Source organism: Thalassophryne amazonica, chromosome 6 (genome assembly GCF_902500255.1).
Source record: "Thalassophryne amazonica chromosome 6, fThaAma1.1, whole genome shotgun sequence".
Classification (NCBI taxonomy): domain Eukaryota; kingdom Metazoa; phylum Chordata; class Actinopteri; order Batrachoidiformes; family Batrachoididae; genus Thalassophryne; species Thalassophryne amazonica.
Window position 1 is genome coordinate 47,535,800 of NC_047108.1, and position 25,421 is coordinate 47,561,220.

General features: G+C 40.1%; 1 protein-coding gene across 1 annotated transcript in view; it reads right to left on the reverse strand.

Moving 5' to 3' along the window:
* Positions 1-6,199: 6,199 nt before the first annotated feature.
* Positions 6,200-25,421, reverse strand: part of nsfl1c (NSFL1 (p97) cofactor (p47)) — a 43,138-nt gene continuing 23,916 nt past the window's right edge. Inside the window, exons 5-9 of the mRNA XM_034172127.1 lie at positions 23,608-23,703; positions 22,785-22,894; positions 16,633-16,770; positions 9,084-9,254; positions 6,200-7,557 (exon numbers count right to left, since the gene is read on the reverse strand). Of these exons, the coding sequence (XP_034028018.1) occupies positions 7,395-7,557; positions 9,084-9,254; positions 16,633-16,770; positions 22,785-22,894; positions 23,608-23,703 (678 nt within the window). The 3' untranslated portion in view covers positions 6,200-7,394. The remainder of the gene's footprint in view (positions 7,558-9,083; positions 9,255-16,632; positions 16,771-22,784; positions 22,895-23,607; positions 23,704-25,421) is intronic.

A 25,421-nucleotide genomic window follows, 5' to 3' on the forward strand; every position in this document is an offset into this window, starting at 1 on the left:
TTGCTTCTCCATGCAGATTAAACATAGCACACAGATAATTTGGAATATTTGTTTTGGCAAGTTTTCACGGTCTCTACTGCCATCTACTGGCCAGTAGTGTTCATGGCAGTATTCATCCTAAGTATTGCGCTATCCCATAATCCTTTGCACGACCGAGAGTTGTTGCAGCCTCTTGCAGCAGCTAAAGAAATAAAACACATTTTGGTTGTATTATGTTCATTTACAATTGTCGTCGTCGATTCTGTTTTTTAAACAGCATCAACTCTCTGGCGCGCAAAAAACCCCAAAACAAAACAAAAAAATAACTGATACGTAAAGGATTATGGGTAAGGGTCTGAGCATCTGGGCGCCAGTAGATTGCAGTGTTCTATGCATTTTGACCCTGGTTATATCAGACGGTTGAAAAATCACAACTTGACTTATCTTCTGCAAATGGCATTTTTTAATACATATGAATAAAATGCCATATTTTACAAAAGCACATTTATATGTAAATACCAACACACACATCAGGTCACATTAACGTGTTTTTACATAGAATAAATGAGTCAACCAATCAATGTTAGCGGAGGCTTATTTACCCATAATTCCTTTGGCATCTGTCTGTGTTTGTTACGTGATTTACTTAAAATTAAAAGATGTGTTATATTTTAACTTTGTACAAATGACAGAATTGACATTAATGGAGTTATTTTTTAATCAAAACCATAAGTCAAAACTGCTTTATTTTCCAAGACCTCTGCCTCACGGTGGCACGGCTGTATCATGTTAAGAAATAATGACTTGTGTGTGTAGAGTTGAGCTTAGTATTTCTCAACTGCTTCAAAATATGTAGTAAACAAGAGTTTCCAGCAGTGGGCAGGGTGCACAAAGACAGAAGTTGTTGCAAGTGTACTGGAGACAATACTGAAAGTTATTGGTTAGCTATAGCTTCCGATAAATTTTTGGGTGGTTTATCAGTTTAGCCTTATAAAAGATAACTTTTCAGTTAGCTGATTAGCTGTAAACGAAGCTAACTTTTTGGTTAGCTGTGCCCACCACTGCTGAATTCAAAACAAGAACTGTGGACTAACTAAGCTACGATACCTACTGATCAATTCTTACTGCATTAAATAAAAAAAATAAAAAAAAAAATCAACCCACAATGTATTGTATCGTCAACATAACACGGGTCCGCGTCGGGACGCAGCCGACGCGGTGCGGCGGCACAGGAAAAACACCTCCGTGTTGATAACCATTTGTAAAATCCAGGCGGCTTTTGATGGCTTTCAGTGGAGTATATGAGAAATTGTTTAACAGCTGGACATGTTCCAACTTGTCCTTAAGGCTTCCAACAGAGGTGTTTTTCCTGTGGCGGAGCGTCTCGGCGGCTGCGAGCCGACGCTGCAATCCGTCCGCACGTCTTTCATTAAAAAAATCTCCTTTAACAGTGGAATATCCGGATAAAATGCTGAAACCGACTTCTTCTGAAACTTCTCTGTTCTCTCACGTCCTGGATCAATAGAGCCTGAAATGTGGAGGTTTTCAGCTTGAAACAGGCTGACGACAGCGCCTGAGAGCGCTGCGTGACGTCTCGCACCGTGGGAAGTCCTTAAAGTGACAGTATCACCTCAAAATCTCTCATCAGCCGTTAAAATTTTCACTGAAAACCAGCTTAATTTTTCGAACCGTGTCCACTTCGATGTGTCTCACAGGTTTAGAAAAAATTTTGATCAAACAAAGCGCCAGTCTCTCAGCAACTTCTCAGACAAAGGAATTCCGACGAGGGGCTGGACGACTCCTCCCACAAGGAGTGCTCACAGGCGAATGACGTCACCAACAGGCGTGGAAAAACTCACGCATGCGCACGAGGGTTCAAGCATGTCTGACGTAAAAACATGAATGAAATCCATATAGTTTTTGAAAAAAATAAAAAGGACCTATACTTTATTGACAGACCTCGAATGTACATACACTGAGTTACAAAAGAACCGAAGCTGAAAAAGTTTGTTGGCCAACCCCTGAAAATTCACACAAAAACATGTAGTGTGCCCCATGTGGCAATACGCAAGTACCAGCATGCATTACAGCGAACTGATACTATTAGATAGAGGTAGGATATGACATAATTTGACAACGATTGCAGGCAAATTATTTGAAGCCTCAAATCAAAAGTCTCACAGGCCGAACAGTGTGTTGGTGTGTGAGTGAGAGGCAGAGATAGAGGTAACTGTATTTGGCTACAAATAGTTATGAGTAGGTACACCAAGTGATAGCCCCATAGCAAATCTATCTTTATGAAAAAGTGAAGGGGTGTACTAACAGCCGCCACTGCTAACAGCCCGGATTCTTTCAGTAGACATGCGCTTACCAGTGCAGTGGAGCAGATTTTTCTCATATGGATTAAACAAGAATGGTCTGGTATGCTTCTTACAGAAACATTGGCTCAAACCTGGCAAAGAAATGACTGCAGTCCAGGATGTGACAAGGCACAGTATGTGTCCACCTCTGTTATGCCACCTATGTAACAGGATATCATGGGAAAGAGGAAACTCCTTTGTATGGCTCTTCTTTGTTTGGCTGCCAAACTGCATGTTGTTTTTGCACTGACGTTTGGTGAACTGTATAGTCACTTGGTGAGACCTGTCCTTCTCCTTTCTACCCAAGTGATGTACTGTGTTCACATACTTACCATTTCTGGGATCTTTCTGGAACAACTTTACCAAGCACTGCCTGTCTTACTCTATGGTTGTAAGAGTTGGGCATTAACCAGTTACCAAAGGCAACAATAACTGGATGCATTTGGTACGAGGGCCCTTCAGATTATTCTTGGGTACCACTGGAAGACTCTGTATCAGAGTGGTTGTTGCATTGTGAGGGAGCATCGGCTTTGACATTTTGGCCATGTAGCACATTTCTGTGCATGATCCAACACATAAGTGTCCGTGTTGAGGACCCCGGTGGCTGGAGAAGGTCAAGTGGATATCCACGCATCACCTGACTGCAGCAGGTCATTTTAGAGATGTGGGATGGACCAGTTGTCTGCCTGGGTGGTTGTCATGCAGGACTCAAAGCTGGTAAGTGGTGTCGTGGATGCAGCAAAGTATAGTACCAGCACATGCTCCCAGATTTGTCTTGATACAACCCCTGGCAAAAATTATGGAATCACCGGCCTCAGAGGATGTTCATTCAGTTGTTTAATTTTGTAGAAAAAAAAAAGCAGATCACAGACATGACACAAAACTAAAGTCATTTCAAATGGCAACTTTCTGGCTTTAAGAAACACTATAAGAAATCAAGAAAAAAAGATTGTGGCAGTCAGTAACGGTTACTTTTTTAGACCAAGCAGAGGAAAAAAAAATATGGAATCACTCAATTCTGAGGAAAAAATTATGGAATCACCCTGTAAATTTTCATCCCCCAAATTAACACCTGCATCAAATCAGATCTGCTCATTGACACTGACCCTATGCCATGACATTGACCCTATGTGTCTTTTTGCAAGGAATGTTTTTGCAGTTTTTGCTCTATGGCAAGATGCATTATTATCTTGAAAAATGAGTTTATCATCCCCAAACATCCTTTCAATTGTCCAAAATATCAACATAAACTTGTGCATTTATTGATGATGTAATGACAGCCATCTCCCCAGTGCCTTTACCTGACATGCAGCCCCATATCATCAATGACTGTGGAAATTTACATGTTCTCTTCAGGCAGTCATCTTTATAAATCTCATTGGAACGGCACCAAACAAAAGTTCCAGCATCATCACCTTGCCCAATGCAGATTCGAGATTCATCACTGAATATGACTTTCATCCAGTCATCCACAGTCCACAATTGTTTTTCCTTAGCCCATTGTAACCTTGTTTTTTTCTGTTTAGGTGTTAATGATGCCTTTCGTTTGGCTTTTCTGTATGTAAATCCCATTTCCTTTAGGCTGTTTCTTACAGTTCGGTCACAGACGTTGACTCCAGTTTCCTCCCATTCGTTCCTCATTTGTTTTGTTGTACATTTTTTGATTTTTGAGACCTATTGCTTTAAGTTTTCTGTCTTGACGCTTTGTCTTCCTTGGTCTACCAGTATGTTTGCCTTTAACAACCTTCCCATGTTGTTTGTATTTGGTCCAGAGTTTAGACACAGCTGACTGTGAACAACCAACGTCTTTTGCAACATTGCGTGATGATTTACTCTCATTTAAGAGTTTGATAATCCTCTCCTTTGTTTCAACTGAGATCTCTCGTGTTGGAGCCATGATTCATGTCAGTCCACTTTGTGCAACAGCTCTCCAAGGTGTGTTCACTCCTTTTTAGATGCAGACTAACGAGCAGATCTGATATGATGCAGGTGTTAGTTTTGGGGATGAAAATTTACAGGGTGATTCCATAATTTTTTCCTCAGAATTGAGTGATTCCATATTTTTTTCCTTTGCTTGGTCTAAAAAAAGTAACCGTTACTGACTGCCACAATCTTTTTTTCTTGATTTCTTATAGTGTTTCTTAAAGCCAGAAATTTGCCATTTGAAATGACTTTAGTTTTGTGTCATGTCTGTGATCTGCTTTTTTTCTACAAAATTAAACAACTGAATGAACATCATCCGAGGCCGGTGATTCCATAATTTTTGCCAGGGGTTGTAGGTGTCAGTATTGGCCCACAATAAAATCCCTATAGTCGGACTCTAATACCATTTTTTTTTGTTGTAAGGCCCAACGTTTTGACGTGGTAGATAGTAAAACCTACTGCACAGTACAACAATGACATTATGATCATGGGACTTACAACATGAGTACATTTCATGTGACCTTATAAAAGGTATGATTGAAACAGCAACAAGACATTCAACGTTTTTCCATGACCAGAAAGCCATCGGTGATGTCACTCCGACAGATGTTCCCTTCAGTGGCGCTGTCGGTGGAGAACAAGAACAAATAAAGGAGTTCACTCCTACAGTATACGCCATTCACAAGAGCCTGAAGTCTTTGATTTGGTTTTAAAACCAAGCCTTTAAAAGGCGAGTGTGTTCCCGAACTAACCTCACCACCTGTTGCTAACGGTACATGCTAGCGTTAATGTAACGGCTGTTAACTGTGTGATTTGAGAATAAAGAGGAGGAAGCTTTAACCAACTTCATTTTTATTTAAATATATAAAATCGAACACCTTTCAAATTAAAATGAGGGAACTTGCTCATTGAAGGAAAATGGACAAACTAAGTCTATATTGTATTTGCTTTTGAAATTTCAATAAATCCTTTGCCAGGTCTGCAATAGTCCCACTGTCCACATTTGTTCTGGGGAAAGATTTAATTTTGTTCTACGACAGCCATTGTCACAACCATCCCTGAAGACATCAAGAGCTCTCTGCAGGCAGGGATGGAAGACATGCTGGCCACAGATGTGAATGCTGTCAGAAGGTTATCTGAACCCTGAAGGCTGTGAAGAACCTTATAATAGACATTTGAAACAATTATCCAGATGTTCCACCAGAAACATCCAATCCTACATAAAATGGCTCTCAAGTCCATGAAGTATATTTGAACCTTCCAAAGAATATGACTGGGAAAGTATAACACCCTCAAGTAATTTATTTATATGGCCAAGCCTGAACCGAAATGTGTGCTGTAAAGTCAACTACAATCACTTGAGGTCACTGTATCTGAGCTTTAAAAGGTTAAGTGGAGTGAATCTAAGTTGTTAACCACAGGCTATAAAGGTTTTTTTGCCAGCTTTCTGTTAACTAAGAATAGAAACACTTCACCTGCATTTTGTCATGTTTAGTACATCTGAAAAACAGTGATAGAACTTTGTGTCCTTTGGGCAATTACCATTAAAATAACCTGCTCATGCACTTGACCTGTTTCACTTTTACCCATTTGGTTTCTAACTGTTTGTTTAATAATGTGCCAGTCAAATCAAATGCAAATGTGGACAAAGGCTCAAATATTCAAAACCAACATGCCTAAGTGAGGAATAAGTCACTTTGGTTAAATACTCCAACACATTTGGACACGTACTGTAATGTTTTTACAAGATTCTATTTACAGTTAGGTTCATAAACATTTGGCCACTGAGTTATTATGACATTACTTATTACATGAAAGTTTGCACTTGAAAATCATTGTTTTCCAGTTCAATATTCCTTGTTAGACAACTACAATAAACTCTGTCAATGTGACACCTCAAGTATCACGTCATTTTTACACAAATAACACCACAATACTTTCTTTATACATCAACCATAAAATGAATTTATTTCACCAGCAGTCTAAACATGTCTGTCTCGCCCCAAGATGCATAGAACATGTCTGTGTGTCATTGGAAGTCAGCTCCCACTAATACAAACCAGTGTTTACAATCTATGTGTTCTTTTCTTCAACCACTGGTGTGCTAGTAAAGCCATGTGCAACTATTTCTGTTGTTACACAATTGTCAAAAATCCCACTGTTGGACTGGGACAATCCTACAATCTCAAGAGGAAAATATGCAACTTAAAAAAAAAAAGTCCCCCATATGAACAAAGGTGGCACTGCTGTTCTACAGGTGTAAAACGGAACACAAGGCTACTGGTACAGCTTGGTTTGGATAGTTTGGCTAAGTCATTAAAATTAATTTTCCAGGAAGAATATGTGAAGACAAATGGAAACTTACACAAAACCGCATATCAATGCACCCTTTTCCTGCAAGTGTCACCATTATTCTTCAGAACACCTGTTCTACCGGTTTGTCTCTTTCCCTGCTCTCCTCACACCTAATCAATCAGATGTTTCAACTGATCAAGAGTTGACAGAACCAGACTTAACTAACCAGGTGACCGAGCAGGCAGAGCCAGAAAATGTGCAGACAGGTGATATTTAGGAACAGGTTGGTGATTCTGCTTTTGTGCTGCGAGACAGAAAAACTCAGAAATAATGGTAAAATCGAAAGCGATACACCTGCCAGCTGTTGGTAAACATAGTGGAAGGACCGCTTAATAGGAATGGAAGAGAGAAGGTAGGCAAGCTAAGGTTGAAGAAAATAAAACCTAGTTGAATCAACAGTTCTGCAAACTGCTCTTCACACAAAGGTGAGTTCCTTGGACGTTTTTTGGATTAAACCAGCTGTTGACACAGGTCAACAAATCCACCAAATTATCAGCCTCCAGGAGCTTTCCAACAGAGCTTCCATGAAGTGTTCCCTTCCAGAAGATATTTTACTTTGTCTGCTACTGTCCAGACCACAGCAGAAGGGATGTGAGAAGGAGTCTGGGGAGCATAATTTTCTCTCACTCTTTTTTTTTTAACTTCAGAAAAACAAAAATTAGAAATCAGAAGTCCATACACAAGTCCATGGATGTACCTCTGCTCAGAAGAGGCAGCAGGTTTCACAGGGCTGCAGTTACTTAGCCACACCAACAAAGGGGTTGCCTCGTCGTGCCCTCACTTCAGCTGCTGGACAATGACAGCGTTGAGGAGGTTGGCCTGCTGCAGGGTCTGGCTCTCATCTGACAGCTCTCTGTTGGGGAATGTGGTCATGAGAACAAACTCTCTGGCAGCCATGGCGGGCCGAGCTGCAACCACAAAGTGACGCACATCAGACACCCTGTGGGACCCAAGGAAGACAAGGTGTCAAAGATTCCATTCAGTCATCACTGAGCAGTTCACAGTCATCTAAACAACTCTACAGTTTTCACTCAACATCACTGATTCCACAATTCCTTTGGTGGCTAAAATGTTTTAGGAGAAAGATCATTTTAATACCGCCAGGTCTTCGTAAACATATGTACAGTTGTTTGTCGTCAAACTCAGCCAAAAGACGATGAAACTGTTGTAGTTTACGTTTAGAAACATCAAAACAGCAGTTACAAGCAAAAATAATAACCATATTTTCTGGGCTATAGGTTCTGTTTTTATTTAAATACTACTTTAGCAATTTATATTCTGAAAGGAATATAACTTTTATACTACTTGGAACAATTGTTTGAACATAGTGAGGCTAAAACAGTAACAGCAGGTGAGTTTACAAGTGTTGTTGAACATTTATGCATGTTTACCTCACGTACAATTGTCTGTTCAGCGGCGACAATAAGCGGTTTACTCGAGTTTTGTGCCTTGTACAATCACATTAATTAGCTTGTTAGCTTCTGATCACCAACTTGTGTTGTAAGTAAATAATGCACAGATTTTTTTGCATCTTATTACATGAACCAGCAGCACTACATTTAAAAAATAAGCACAATTTATAGATTGTTGTGATTTATCAGTTCTCATGAGGACTGATGACAAATGTCCTGCAGTGATGTTCTACGCTGTCTTGGTCACATGCTTCAGACATCTGCAATCTAGTATGGTGGTACTGACATCATACTGTTATGGAAGAAGAAGTACCTTTCAATGGTACAATTATAGAAGTCAAAATGGGATGTTTGAAGGCAGCTGGAATTTCAGTTCCCTTGTCTCTGATTTTTTTGAGGACTTGACTGGTCTGGAGTGTTTATGAGATTTGTTTTTTTGACGTGGCTGCTGAAGAACATAGTCATTCCAACTGTTGTTAACAACACATACAAACGTCTTCATTGATCTGATCATTTTATTATGGTCGTGCAAACAGTACACGTGGATTCAGTGATCTGAATTATTCTATTGTGACAAAATACCATTCTGACAGGAACGCTTCACGTAACTGTAGCTACTGTCAAATGCTAATGACCCCTCTTCCAACGCACGTGCACACTTTAAGCATTCTGTATTTGCGCTTAGTTATGAGTAGCCAACTCATAACTAAGTTAACTTTAATTTATCACTCTCTCCAGCTTTAATTTCCACAGAAAAACAACAAAAAAACCCCAAAAACAAATCAGAGCTCCGTGATCAAGCTCACAAAATGCTAAGACCTGACCCCCACCCCATGACCACTATGCCATACCAATAGCTTGCATGTATTGTATAATGGTGGCAATAAAGGTAAGAAAGAAAGAAAAAGGAGTACTCTGTATATCAAGGAAACATCAGATTAACTTCAGGATTAAATTTGCAGTTGTGATTTTGTAGAAACACACCAAACAAAATAAATGAAAAAACTAACATATTCTGTTTTGACAGAGCTAGATGAGTGAAACTACTTATCACCTGTGAGTATGGTTGAATTTCTGGACCAGCCTGCCGCCATCAGCCAGTCGAATCTGAATATTTGTGATGGGCTGGGAGGGGTTGAGGGTCACAGAAGCACTGGCTTGGGCCTCATTGGCAGCCCGGTCCTGTTGGGAGGTAGCTGGAGCTGAAACCAGCTCTGGAGTGGCACTAAAAATGGGAGGTCAAAGACAGTTAAACCATGATATCATGTTAGTAAATAGTCTGCCTGTCATCACTTGCCACTCTAAGCATGAATTAGTCATGTTGTATGTACAGTTCACAGCAATGAATCATCTCTCAAATCACTGTTTTGTATCGTGTCCATAACAAGTATGCTTTACTGAAAGGAAAAAAAAAAACAAAACAAAAAAAAAAACAGAACTGTAGTTATGTTACTATGTAGTACATCAATATGTAGTTGAATGTAGTAATGTGACAACCAAATCATATCTAGCTGTAGGTGTGGGAGACAGATTTTGTACAGTAGTGTTCAGAATAATAGTAGTGCTATGTGACTAAAAAGATTAATCCAGGTTTTGAGTATATTTCTTATTGTTACATGGGAAACAAAGTACCGTATTTTCCGGACTATAAGTCGCACCGGAGTATAAGTCGCACCAGCCACTTTATCCATTATAAAGAAAAATAAACCATAAATAAGTCGCACCGGAGTATAAGTCGCACCAGCCACTTTATCCATTATAAAGAAAAATAAACCATAAATAAGGTCCACTGGACTATAAGTCCCATGGACATACAGGTATGTTAACATGAAAAGTTCAGATGATAATATTGTGACGGCTACCGTTTTCGGATGCATATTTCACCAGTCACAACTTGTAATCTGCAGAGTATGATTTTCTTTTTGGTGGCATTTTTTCGGGCCTTCTCCGTTGTCTTGTTATGTTATCAGTAACGTTAAAATTTTTATTTTTCTATGGTAGTCAGAAGTCGCAGGAACAGTCACACAAGCCTCGACTGCCCTCTCGTGAGCTGCATTTTACCTACGGATATGTTTGTATTTTGCGGACCACATTGCGAGCCGAACCATGCAGCGCCTACCTGCGCAGCTCATGACCGCCCAGCGGTGTCGATCCAGCTCCTTCCAAGTGCAGACGCTAATCCTCCGCCGTCGCTCAGTGCTCCCATGCAGCTCTCAGCGTCAACTCTGCTCACACTGATATCCAAGGGTTGAAGCTGTCTTGTTAGCCGTCCCGGAATAAACACCATGTTCGTCTGCTTCAAACGCTTTTCACAATCATCGACCGCCAGCTCCTTACCAGTGCACACGCTAATCCTCCGCCGTCGCTCACCCAATGCTCCCACGCAGCTCTCAGCGTCAACTCTTAAACACTCTGCTCACATTGATATCCAAGGGTTGAAACTGTTCTGTTCGCCATGCCGGAATAACAGCAAGCACCGAGTTCGTCAGCTTCACACGCTGTGGGTGAGGTGAGGAATACGCATCCAAAGTTCTGTTCTCTGATTGGTTATCGCGACCAGCGTGAACTACAGGATGGCCGTCATACTACAGTGCCCATGATGCATTGCATTTCCTTTTCCGGTGGCCATTTTAAAACATAGATCGACTCTGTCACATAAAATTGTTTTGTTACAGTAAATTAATTGAGATCCTACCGGTATATTTTTCATTTATAAGTCGCACCGGAGTATAGGTCACACCCCCGGCCAAAACATGTAAAAAAGTGCGACTTATAGTCCGGAAAATACGGTACCAGTAGATTCAGTAGATTCTCACAAATCCAACAAGACCAAACATTCATGATATGCACACTCTTCTTCTTCTTCTTCTTTGTCTTTGGGCTGTTCCCGTTAGGGGTCGCCACAGCAGATCAATCGTTTCCATCTCACCCTGTCCTCTGTATCTTCCTCTGTCACACGAAGCACCTGCATGTCCCCTCTCAGCACATCCATGAACCTCCTCTTTGGTCTCCCTCTTCTCCTCCTGCCTGGTGGCTCCATCCTCAGCATCCTTCTCCCTATATACCCTGGGTCCCTCCTCTGCACATGTCCAAACCATCTCAATCTCGCCTCTCTGACTTTGTCTCCAAACCGTCCCACCTGAGCTGTCCCTCTGATATGTTCATTCCTAATCTTGTCCATTCTTTTCACTCCCAAAGAGAATCTCAACATCTTCAGCTCTGCCACCTCAGCTCTGCCTCCTGTCTTTTTGTAGTGCCACTGTCTCTAAACATACCAACAAGCTGGTCTCACTTACTGTTTTGTAAAACTTTCCCCCTTCACTCTTGCTGATATTCTTCGGTCACAATCACTCCTGCCCACCTTTCTCCACCCACTCCACCCTGCCTGCACTATCTTCTTCACTCTCTACCACACTCTCCATACTTGAACAGTTGACCCCAAATACTTAAACTCATCTACTTTCACCACTTCTACTCCTTGTAAACTGCACTATTCTACTGGGCTCCTCTCATTCACACACATGTACTCAGTCTGTTCTACTGACTTTTCATTCCCCTTCTCTCCAAAGCATATCTCCACTTCTCCAGACTAGACTCAACTTGCTCTCTACTCTCACTACAGATGCAATGTCATCTGCAAACATCATAGTCATGGGGACTACTGTCTGATCCATCTGTAACCTGTCCATCACCACTGCAAACAAGAAGGACTCAGCGCTGCATCCTTGGTGTAATCCCACCTCCACCTTGTTGAGTCTGTCATTCCGACTGCGCATCTCACCGCTGTCACACTATCTTGTACATGTCCTGCACTACCCTAACGTACTTCTCTGCCACTCCAGACTTCCTCATACAATGCCAACAACTCTTCTCTTGGCACCCTATCATAAGCTTTTTCTAAGTCCACAAACACACAATGTAACTCTTTCTGTCCTCCTCTGTACTTTTCCAACAGTATTCTCAGAGCAAACATTGCATCTGTAGTGCTCTTTCCTCGGCACGAAACCATATTGCTGCTCCACAGATCTTCACCTGTTTTCTAAGCCTAGCTTCTACTACTCTTTCCCATAACTTCATGCTGTGGCTGATCAGCTTTATGCCTCTGTAGTTACTGCAGCTCTGCACATCACCCTTGTTCTTGAAAATAGGAACCAGCACTTCATCTCCACTCCTCAGGCATCCTCTCACTTTCCAAGATTTATTAAACAATCTGGTTAGAAACTCTACTGCCATCTCTCCTAGACATTTCCATGCCTCCATTGGAATGTCATCTGGACCAACTGCCTTTCCACTCTTCATCCTCTTCATAGCAGCCCTCACTTCGTCCTTGCTAATCTCTTTTACTTCCTGATTTACTCTCACCACATCATCCAGCCTTTTCTCTCGCTCATTTCTTTATTCATCAACTCTTCAAAATATTCCCTCCACCTTCTCAGCACACACTCCTCACTTGTCAACACATTACCATGTGCATCTTTTACCACCCTAACCTGCTGCACATCCTTTCCAGCTCTGTCCCTTTGTCTGGCCAATCGGTACAAGTCCTTTTCTCCTTCCTTACTATTCAACTTCTTGTACAGCCCGCAATATGCCTTTTCCTTTGCTTTTGCCACTTCTCTTCTCGCCTTACGCCGCATCTCCTTGTACTCCTGTCTACTTTCTTCATCTCTCCGACTATCCCAAAACTTTTTCGCCAACCTCTTTCTCCTTATGCTTCCTGGACCTCTTCATTCCACCACCAAGTCTCCTTGTCTTCCTTCCACTGTCCAGATGTCATACCCAGTATTGTCCTAGCTGTCTCCCTCACCACATCTGCAGTACTTTTCCAGTTGTCCAAAATTGCTTCCCCTCCAACCAGTGCTTCTCTCACCTGCTCGCTAAATTTCACACAACAGTCTTCCTCCTTCAGCTTCCACCATCTGATCCTTTGTTGAGCTCTCTCTTCTTCTTCTTCTTTACCTCTAAAGTCATCCTACAAACAACCATCCTATGCTGTCTAGTGACACTCTCTCCTGCTACCACCTTACAGTCTGTGATTTCTTTTAGCTTGCATCTCCTATAAAGAATGTAGTCCACCTGTGTGCACCTTCCTCCACTCTTATATGTTACCCTGTGCTCCTCCCTTTTCTTAAAGTAGGTATTCACCACAGCCATTTCCATCCTTTTTGCAAAATCAACTACCATCTGTCCTTCCCCATTCCTATCCTTGATACCATATCTACCCATTATTTCCTCATCACCTCTGTTCCCTTCACCAACATGCCCATTGAAGTCTGCTCCTATCATCACTCTTTCATGCTTGGGCACACTCTCCACCACCTCATCTAACACACTCCAGAAATCTTCTTTCTCCATCTCACAACCTACCTGTGGGGCATATGCACTGATGATATTCATCATCACCCCTTCAATTTCCAACTTCACACTCATCACCCTGTCAGACACTCGCTTAACCTCCAACACACTTTAACATACTCTTCCTTTAAAATGACCCCAACACCATTTCTCTTCCTGTCCTCACCATGGTACAACAACTTGTACCCACCGCCGATGCTCCTGCTCTTACTTCCCTTCCACTTGGTCTCTTGCACACACAATGTCTACCTTTCTCCTCTCCATCATATCAGCCAGCTCTCTCCCTTTACCAGTCATACTACCAACATTCAAAGTCCCCACTCTCAAACCAACAAAATGAATGCCTCGCAGATGTGAAGAAATCATGAAAAACTGTGGTTATACAACTAAATACTAGTTTAGTGATTCACAAGATTGCTAAAAAAGCAGTTTGAACATAATGGTTTTGAGTTTGTAGCGTCAACAGCAGATGCTACTATTATTGTGAACATCCCCTTTTCTACTTTTTTTTTTTACTAATAGCCCAATTTCATAGCCTTAAGAGTGTGCATATCATGAATGCTTGGTCTTGTTGGATTTGTGAGAATCTACTGGTACCTTGTTTCCCATGTAACAATACGAAATATACTCAAACCTGGATTAATCTTTTTTAGTCACATAGCACTACTATTATTCTGAACACTACTGTACTTTAGCCTATTTAAATTGTACATATTTGTCTTTGTGGCTCATTTATGCTGAACCTACGTATGCATATCTGTCAGTGTTTTTCAAATGGTATAAATGTTGCTACGGAATTACCTCTACATGTCCTGTATGTTGGCATGGATGAGAAGAAAAATATCCACTAGAGGGTACTGAAGACCCTATTAAAATTTTCTGCGATGGTTGATGATGTCACAATGTTTCTAGTGCACAAGAAACTAAAGAGGAGGCAGCTGTTTAGACAGATGTGGCCTGTTCAGCTACTAACTGCTCCACCACAAGATTATACATATAAAGACGTCATCAAATCATTCTACCAATGTTGATGGTCTTCTTTATGTACTTTTGCTTTTAGGATGTCTCGCTTGAACTTTGGCTACACCATTACTGCCAGTACTGCTCAGTTTTGTCTATATCTGTATTTTTTCACTGACCCGCAAATTTAAACCAGAACAACAAATAATAAATAAATGTCCCAACTGCATCTGCCTGTGTGTCATGTCAATTCTGGGCAGAGTTTTTTTCTTTGTCAAATATAAATCACTGCACTAAATACAACTTAAGAAAACTAAAGCAAAAAAAACAAAACAAAAAAAAACAACACAAAACACAAAAAACAAAAATACAAAAAAGTTTGATATGGCTTGGTAGATCTCAATACACTGTCAAATTTAAAAGTAGATCTTGGTTCAAAAAAGGTTGGACACCCTGCTCTAATGGAGGGGGTGGGGGTGGAATTAGTGTACTGAAGTGGTCTTGGTGGTGGTTTGTTTGCCTTTTTGCTATGATGCTTGCTAAGTTGGTTTGCTTATATTATAATAATTCAGTCTTAAACACAAGATCTAATTTCACCATAAATTTGTACTCAAAATGGTCAGAGAAATTGTCAGGCTTTTTAACACACAAATGGCATAAACTGGACTAATGTCAGAGGAATGCACCACCACCACCACCACCACCACCACTACTACTACCACTACTACTACTACAATAATAATAATAGGAATAGTAAATTATAAGACATTGTGAGGAAAATTGGCTAGTTACATGGAAAATAATTCTTTAACGTGCAAGCATAAATTTCAAAGTTATTTTTTTGGGTGGAGTGTGTAAAATGAACACAGGCTTCAATAGCAGAATGACTCATACTTGTAACAAAACTGTTCCAAGTTCAGTTATTATTTATGTCCATCATTTGGGTTAATGTTGGGGCCTGTAATTGGCCCTGCATTTCATATCTGTAGGTAGTTTCAAAGACTAACATTTGCCGTTTGCTACATCTCTATTTTATAACAAAGCATAGGTTAACCAGTCATAACTAAAAGTGTGCCAAGCATCAAATTCGAGACAGTAACCAAGGAGCTAATTGTTCCTCCCTGAAAGACAGAGTAATAAAGCGTCTAATGACATATTTAGCATGTAAGGAAGGGCGTGTTTATTCAAATTTACAATTCATGGTTGTTTAGTATAACAGTTATATATTGTGACACTGCGCTGTGGTCTTTTGATGTCAATTTCAAGGGCACTTCTAAAATATAAAAAATAATAAAAAAAATAGGTGTTTGTGCAAAATTTTGTGTTTGGGGGGGGGATTAAGTGTAGAACCGCCACTGACCACCAATTTTTTAAATAATTTCTCTTAGCTCTGAGGCTTTTCCACAATGACATGTCATCTACAAAACAGTCATCATGCCAATCCTATTGTGCAGATCTGAGACCTGGACCACCTACTGACACCACCTTTAGACCCTCAAGCAATTCCACCAAGGCTACCTGAATCTTCTACAACAAGCTGAAAGAATACCGTTCCAACATCAGCACCCCAGCTGAAGCCAAACTCCAGAGCAAAGAGTGTGTCATCATCAAGAACCAGCTGTGGTAGGTGGATCACAGCGTTAGGATGGATGACGGTCGACTCCCAAGCAGAGCTTCTACCCAAAGCTGTGTGAAGGAAAATGGTTCAGAGGAGGGTAGAAGAACGCTACAAGGACCTCCTGAAGCACAATACTGCCAGAGCTGCTGCACTGACTGGATGGCCTGGGAAGAACATGTGAAAGACCAAGCCAGGTGGTGAACAATGATCCATACAGGAGTGGAAGTCTTCAAAAAATGTGTACGAACAACAGAGGAAAACAAGAGAAAAAGGAAGGACCCTGACTGGCAGAAGCTTCCTGCAGCAACTATGCACAGCATCTGTCAGAAATAGTGCTCGCCAAGATGAGGCCTGTTCAGTCATACCCAGGTCCACATCCCCATCCTGGAAACATCACCAAGATGTCCAGTAAGGGTCTGCATGTTGGTTTGGCAAGTTTTTTTTTTTATATAAACACTGGAGGATGCTTTTCTTGACAACTCCACCTGTACAAGGAGAATGAGGCACAGGTGGTTTTGAGCTGAGGACCTTTTTGTTGGGAGGCAAGTGTACCCACTTTCACAAAAGTGCTGCCCCTCCTTTTCTTCCATCAGGGTGCTGCTGAAAAAAAAAAAACACCACCACAAGCTTACAACAAGTTATGATATCAAACCTGCCTAATTAAACTCACCTTCCCAGCTTCTGGCCTTCACCTCCAAAAGCCTTGAAAGCTACTTTGGGTTTGTTGAAATCCTCATCCCTATGGTCTTCCATGTCCAGATTGACCTGCCCTCCTCGAGAAAGCTGACTCAGTTCCAAAGGTATCTCTCTAAAGAAAATAAATAAATAAATAGAAAATTCTGACTGAAATTTTTTTGATGGCCAAATCATGAGCATTTCATCATCTACATTTACAGAAACCCTTTAGCGATCGCATCCTAGCGTTTAAGGTAAAACCAGGTGGAGACAGCTAAGAAAACAGCAAAATGTTCTCCTGCTGAACAAGATTATATTTCACTCACTAACCACTGCTGCTCTTTTCTAATGCAGCATCATGTTATAGAAAGACTTTAACATACACAAAATTTAAATACTTCAGGATAAACACATTTTAAGGGGACAGCTTTTCGAGAGCCTTTACATCATTCAATACCAATTAAAATCTCAGGCCTGTAGCAAAGATATTAAAACCTTTTTGATGAAAGTGAACCTTTGTCAGCAGGGGGTCCAGGGGCAACTCAAGGCCCCATAAACCATTTTCTTATCCCAGTCCCTCCAATTTAGGTGTACTGCTTAATGTGTGTTGTATTTGTGTAACATTATATTTTCCCCCGTTAGATAGCCTAGGATTTCTTCCACCCCCACCCTGGACATCTCCCACCTCTGAAAGGCAACATTCCTCCAGCGCAGCACTAATTAAAGCTTACCCAAAGCTTGATAAGGCCCAATCAGGATAGAGCAACCTTTAAACTCTATATTTCATGGATGTTTTATGGTCCCAGATGAAGCACAGTTTGACTGACGGTGAATAATATTGGCATTCTTTCTGGTTTTATCTATAACTATCTACAATATAAATATTTCCTATTCTGAAGTATCTTTAAATCCTCCTTCCAAATATACTCTACAAATATGTGGACCTGACGGACAACCTGAAATATGATAGAACATCTGTCCATGATGGGGTGGGGGTAAGATATCGTGACTTGTGTAACAGTATATTTCCTATTCTGAAGCATCTTTAAATTCCCCCTTCCAAATATACTCCAAGGACTTGCTATGTAGGGGTAGGGAGGTCATAGTGGGGAGGTCAAATAATACATGAGTAGGGAAGAAATTATAGAATTGAGCAAATTTACACAAACAAGGGGTTAAACACTTCCGAATGGAGGATGAAATGTGCAATAATATTGCAGCAGACTTGGTATGCAGGGGGTGGGGAGGGAAATATCCAGGGTGGGGGGTAAGATATCCTAGGGAAACCCCCCCACCCAGCAGGTAAGATATCCAGGAGGAAAATATAGTGTTACACTTGTAATGCCAGAGCTTAGCCACAGTCTCTCTCGCTCTTTCACACACACACACACACACACACACACACCCCGGCAAAAATTATGGAATCACCGGCCTCGGAGGATGTTCATTCAGTTGTTTAATTTTGTAGAAAAAAAGCAGATCACAGACATGACACAAAACTAAAGTAATTTCAAATGGCAACTTTCTGGCTTTAAGAAACACTAAGAAATCAGGAAAAAAAATTGTGGCAGTCAGTAACGGTTACTTTTTACACCAAGCAGAGGGAAAAAAATATGGAATCACTCAATTCTGAGGAAAAAATTATGGAATCATGAAAAACAAAAGAACGCTCCAACACATCACTAGTATTTTGTTGCACCACCTCTGGCTTTTATAACAGCTTGCAGTCTCTGAGGCATGGACTTAATGAGTGACAAACAGTACTCTTCATCAATCTGGCTCCAACTTTCTCTGATTGCTGTTGCCAGATCAGCTTTACAGGTTGGAGCCTTGTCATGGACCATTTTCTTCAACTTCCATCAAAGATTTTCAATTGGATTAAGATCCGGACTATTTGCAGGCCATGACATTGACCCTATGTGTCTTTTTGCAAGGAATGTTTTCACAGTTTTTGCTCTATGGCAAGATGCATTATCACCTTGAAAAATGATATCATCCCCAAACATCCTTTCAATTGATGGGATAAGAAAAGTGTCCAAAATATCAACGTAAACTTGTGCATTTATTGATGATGTAATGACAGCCATCTCCCCAGTGCCCCTTACCTGACATGCAGCCCCATATCATCAATGGCTGTGGAAATTTACATGTTCTCTTCAGGCAGTCATCTTTATAAATCTCACTGGAACGGCACCAAACAAAAGTTCCAGCATCATCACCTTGCCCAATGTAGATTCGAGATTCATCACTGAATATGAGTTTCATCCAGTCATCCACAGTCCACGATTGCTTTTCCTTAGCCCATTGTAACCTTGTTTTTTTCTGTTTAGGTGTTAATGATGGCTTTCGTTTAGCTTTTCTGTATGTAAATCCCATTTCCTTCAGGCGGTTTCTTACAGTTCGGTCAAAGACGTAAACTCCAGTTTCCTCCCATTCGTTCCTCATTTGTTTTGTTGTGCATTTTCAATTTTTGAGACATATTGCTTTAAGTTTTCTGTCTTGACACTTTGATGTCTTCCTTGGTCTACCAGTATGTTTGCCTTTAACAACCTTCCCATGTTTGTATTTGGTTCAGAGTTTAGACACAGCTGACTGTGAACAACCAACATCTTTTGCAACATTGCGTGATGATTTACCCTCTTTTAAGAGTTCGATAATCCTCTCCTTTGTTTCAATTGACATCTCTCGTGTTGGAGCCATGATTCATGTCAGTCCACTTAGTGCAACAGCTCTCCAAGGTGTGATCACTCCTTTTTAGATGAAGACTAACGAGCAGATCTGATTTGATGCAGATGTTAGTTTTGGGGATGAAAATTTACAGGGTGATTCCATAATTTATTCCTCAGAATTGAGTGAGTCCATATTTTTTTTTCCCTCTGCTTGGTCTAAAAAAGTAACCGTTACTGACTGCCACAATTTTTTTTCTTGATTTCTTATAGTGTTTCTTAAAGCCAGGAAGTTGCCATTTGAAATGACTTTAGTTTTGTGTCATGTCTGTGATCTGCTTTTTTTCTACAAAATTAAACAACTGAATGAACATCCTCCGAGGCCGGCGATTCCATAAATTTTGCCAGGGGTTGTATATATCTATATACATAAATGGCTAATTTTGTCTTTCTGTCTGTCTGGAATAGGCTTTAAAACTACAAAAGGTGAACTCCCCAAAGTTACATATTCTGAACCACCATGACATGGGCTACAACCTGGTACTATTTTCAAACAAAAAAATTAATATTAAGACAACAATATTAACAATAATCTGATATATACAGTTGAACCATATGTACCTCAGTGGCAGTTGTACTCCAGCACAAATCTCTCAGCTTTAATAGCTGGCCGCTGGCCCTATGCATATATGCAGGAGCTCAGTAGCCTGCCTACTGCTATAAACAGAGCCCAGACTCCTGGGCTATCTGCTGCTGGCTAGCACATATAGCGTGGGTGTGCATGCCAGCTTGGTTATATAACCAAGCAGATTCGAATATCCCCCTTGATATGAACGCATCCTTTCTCTGCACATGCTGCACGTGGGTGCTACAAACCTGTTTGACTCTCCTTGAAAAGATTTGAACAACTCTACAAACTTTAGTGTTTTCAGACCTGTTTATAGCAAAAACAAATGTGAGTATTCTGTCATTTACTGACTAATCATATACTGAACATTTTGATTGTAAGAATATAAATACACAATTCAATACAAAGTAACTTTCTTCCATGTGCTTTGTTATCCCCATACTCCCCTCTACCAATATTACACCCATGATATTTGACACCATGTGTGAATGAGTAGATATGCCATCCTACTTAAAAATAGTCCTTAAATCTGGTTTAATCATTATGGCAATATGCACCCTCAAATTAAGATTTTTCTGTACCTAATGGCCAATACTGCGTTATGTTTATCAACTTCAAAATAAATACAGGGTAAACTCTTCATAATGCTGTCCCCAGGAACAAGGATTTAGACCTGCAGATAATGTTTCTGTGTAGGCTCTCAGTTGTCCAGGTGGTTTCCATAGTAGAGAAGCTTGAATCTTCGACTGGACTGGGTTGCTTGACGCGAGGACGTTTCGCTTCAAATCGCAGAAGCTTCCTAGGAAGCTTCTGTGATTTGAAGCTTCTCTACCTGCAGATAAGGTGCCAGCTCAGAGATGTAGTTGGGTTCTCCCCATGCCAGGCATTGGTGGCTGAGAAGGGGGGGGGGTGTCAATCCACATGAATTTTGATAAAACTTATACACAATCACTATGATACGTATAATACTTATCAGAATACAGCCTATTCCTTCTTGGAATGAAGGTTTTCACTCTTAGAGAGCTTTCAACCACAGGCTGTAAATTAAACTTTAAAAGTTTACTGGAAGGCTGTAAATTAAACTTTAAAAGTTTACTGGATAAAATATCAAGCTTTGTCTTTTCTTGCAATTTGTACATGTATTTCTAAACATTTGCACATTTTCTAAAAATAAAGGTGTACAGTGTACATGATGTGTATCACTTGCCTAGTGTTGATCATAATGTATCAAGCAAACGCATGTTTTCTGTATCACAATGGCACTCTGCAGATCATTTGAAAAAGTGATGTAGTTCTAACTGCTGATGGGGGCAGCCAGTAAGCGGGCATAGAGCCTGTGTTCTCCAATGGCGCGTTGTATATAGGCTGCTCATTATGATGTAAATAATTTATCAACTCTTCACAACCTGCTGTCCTATTATAATAGTGCACTAGCTTTGGGGTTGATCTAATAGTTTTGGTATGTTGATGTTTCATGGCTCAAACTGTTTTTAGTGGTCAAACCTCTTTTTTTTTTTTTTTACAATTGAAAAGATTGTTTGTTCTCTAAATATACCAATGAATGCATAACTTTAAGAAATATGCAAGGCAACATTTACACCATTTAAAGATGGAATGCCTCAAAGTGCGCAAAAAGAAACCACTACTTTTGCTGATAATGTGGCTGGCCTGAATATGGCAGAACCTGCGATCTTCCACAGTTAGTCAGATGCTCCAGAGTTGGTAACCCCAATCAGTTGTATATCCACTTTCCTGACAGAAGGACAAGGAACATTGTCTACCAAGAGGCTCTTCAGAACTATTATAAATATAAATATACTAAATATATATTCAACATCTCAAATCCAAAATTAACATTTGCTTAAAAGCCAATTTATTTTTGTAGCATTCTTATAAACTAGATTTGCAATGTATCAACAATTATAAAGGTCATAACATCAATTCTGATTAATGATTATGAGCATACTTGATGTGCAATATAAAGTCTGAAGAACTTCATTGTTTCTTGCATGCAGCAAAATTCAGTTTTCTCTCTTGGTTTGGGGATTCCACCTATTTTGGGTTTTTAGTTCAAACCTTTGCCTATTCGGACTACATATATACTTATAAGATATCTACAATTATGACAAAATATAAACTTTGGAATATTTTGTAGATTATATCTTAAACAGGTTAACCTGGGCAACACCGGGTACCCCAGCTAGTGTACACACAAACACACACATATATATATATATATATATATAGTGTGTGTGTGTGTGTATTTTGCAATCTCTCCAAAATAAATATGTCACAAATTTTGTGACATACCATAGAAACAATGGTAGCTTATAACAACATGATATGTCATTCTGCACCACCTCACCTTAAAAAATGTGGCTGTGAATATATGATAACCTTGTAATTATGGAGTGAAGAGACTTCATACCGGAGGTTAATTGATGCCATAATCCAAAAATGTCGTCGTGAGTAAATACCTGTCATATTATCTTCCTAGATAACTCCATTATGAATTTATAACCCCTTGAAGTTGGAAAAAACGCCATCTGTCATGCTTTATTTTTAAAAAGGGCCAAATATTTAAGGTCTCTATTCTTTAAAATATGAGGAATTGAAAGCTGACATTTTGCATGTTGGGGAAGAAACATACAGATCAACAATTAAGAATTTTTCCAACAAAATCCAAGGGGGTGACCTGGGGACTCATAGGTGAGTTGGCAATGGAATGACCACAAAGTAAGCTTGGTCAATTCTGTAATAAATAAACAAATGAGTATGCACCTTTAAGACACAGCGTCTCTTCACACCAGTCATAATACAGGCATCTGTGGAAGTTTTGAATGTGCTCCTTACCCCCTACGGATTGACTCAAGGAAGCTGGCATTTCCAGGATCATTGTAGTTTCTGAGTTCACCATTATCCAGACTGAAACCCGTCTTCCATAGCTTTAGCACCACATGCACCTGTCAAACACACAGACATTTGTTAGTTTTCATCATATAAGGTCATAATCCATTTAGAATGATTGATTATGCTACACTGCACTCTTAATAAACACAAACTCAATGTCACAAAGGACTTTTAAAAATGAAAACATTAAATCTAGAATCAAGTATCCCCTGAGCCTTATGGCAAAGTGTAGCTGAACTATGACATCTTTTTAACCAAGCCCTTTGAGCTGGTACAGTGGTGAAGCAGAAGACAGAGAAAACAAGACAGAGTGATGAGGACAGAGGATCACAGACCTGGTCGAACAGGAATATCAGGGTAATTTAAAAAACAGCAGTAATTCTACCACATAGGTGTGGGGTTGAAAAGGGTCATAAAAAATGAATTTACCAGGGACTCTAGCTTTGTGTAGCTGTACATATGTGGAAGGAGCTAAGGTGCATCAAGGCTTTAAAGCAGGGGTCTTCAACTCCAGTCTTCGAGGGCGGGTGCAACTTTTAGATGTGTCTCTGCTTCAACACACCTGAGTCAAATAATGAGGTCATTGGCAGCACTCTGGAGAACTTGACTGCACACTGAGGAGGTAATTCAGCCATTTGATTCAGGTGTGTTGGACCAGAGACACATCTAAAAGTTGCAGGACACCGGCACTCGAGGACTGAGACCCCTGCTTTAAAGGAAGAAACCAAGGAGGGAGACACAAGAATGCATTCAGATTTCAACTCACATCTTGTTGGCTGTTGGATGCTTTCCTCTCTCCAGCAACATAAGTTGATTCTTCTTCAGGAGCTGCTCCTAGCCTGTAGCCTCCACCAAAAAATGGCTAAGGAGAACAAAATAAAAATTAACATTAGCAAAAAAAAAAAACATACTACACTTGTGGGTGTTATATAGACTGAACCAGTATATCACTTTTTATATAACGGCTGAGTGGATCCTTGTCATTTGATTGTTGCTTTGTATATCGCGTGACATGGATTATTCGTCCAATTTGTGCTGCATTACATTTAGAGTGCAATGTGGTTCCATTTAGCATGCAAATTTGGTTCCATACGTTCGGTACCATTGCAGTATGAGCATGTGTGCACACACACAAAACAAATCCACTGCGCTGTAAGCTGTCTGGAGGCATGAAGAGCTGAATGAAAAGCTGGACTAATTTCTGATGCGATTTTTTTTTTTTTTTTTGCTGCATTGACGAAGTACACAGACTTCTTTTTTTTGGAAGTACACGTGCGCACAAGCGGGACAGCGCTTAGTTTTAAAACAAACATGGCGTAGTTTGTGGTGCTGACAGACGAAGCCATCTGGAGGCATTAAGAGCTGTTCAGATGAAAAGCTGAAACGCTGACGTGACTTTTCGTTGGACTGAGTAACTACATACACAAAGTCTTTTTTTTTTTTGGAAGTACAAAGTCAGTGCACACCATCAGCGGACTACACATCACAATTTGGACTCCAATTTAAAGCTCGTGTTGGACTTTAGCAGCAGTGGAACACCAAAATGTAAGTCCCTTTTCTGTTGTTTATAAATGAATAAAATATAAAATGAAAAGGACCTATTTTAGACGTCATATAAAACAAGTAATGAATGTTTTTACATTCTTTCAATGGAACGAATATTTCCAGCCTTCACCTCATATTCCTAACATTTAACTCATAATCATTCTTTATTTGTATAATATTTTACTTTTTGTTCATAATTTATAAACAACCCTATGAGTTCACAGAGGAAAAGTCCATTTCTGAGCTTGTTGGGGCATCTTCACACTTGAAAGTCGGGAATAAGGCCAGAACCAAGGTTCAAGTTTGTATATGTTATACCCACTTGCCATTGAAACGACAATGGTTTTTAAATGAATTTGTGACTGATGTTTGCTTGTTATTAATCTGGCAGGTCATTTTGCTTGAATGAAAGTTCAGTTTTAACAGAGACCGATGAATAAACATTACTTTTATTGCAGCTACACTACTACTGTCATGGTATCTTTACAAACGGCACACGACGGCACTTTGAGTCAAAAGTTAAATATGTTCAACTTTTACCGCCTCCCACACCGACAAAGACAAAATGGATGCTTTATCTTTAATGAAGAGAATACACAGACATCAGTACAGAGAGTAACCTGAATTTAATTAAATTTTTTCCCATTTCTTTTCTTCTTCTACTGGAAAATGGGTGACGATAACCTGCCTCAACTTCCTGTAACTGGTCTGAAAGTTTGAGGTATCAGAAAAGTGTTTTCACACTGTAAATTAACTGGGCAATGGTTCTTTTAGTCTGAACACTGGTCTGAGGCAACTGTCACACCTACTATTTTGGTTTGAACCAAACTGAAAAGTCTGATGTTCCAGACCAAAAACAAGTAGATGTGAAAGCACAGATTCACAGAAATTATAAACAACTAAAAACACAGAATACGTACATGCCGGACAATCCCACCTGCTTTGTGCGCCAGACACTGTATATAAAATAATTATTTTGTAGCAGATTAATCATTTTCTGTTAGTCTGGATGCTGAAAACACCTCTAATTGCTTC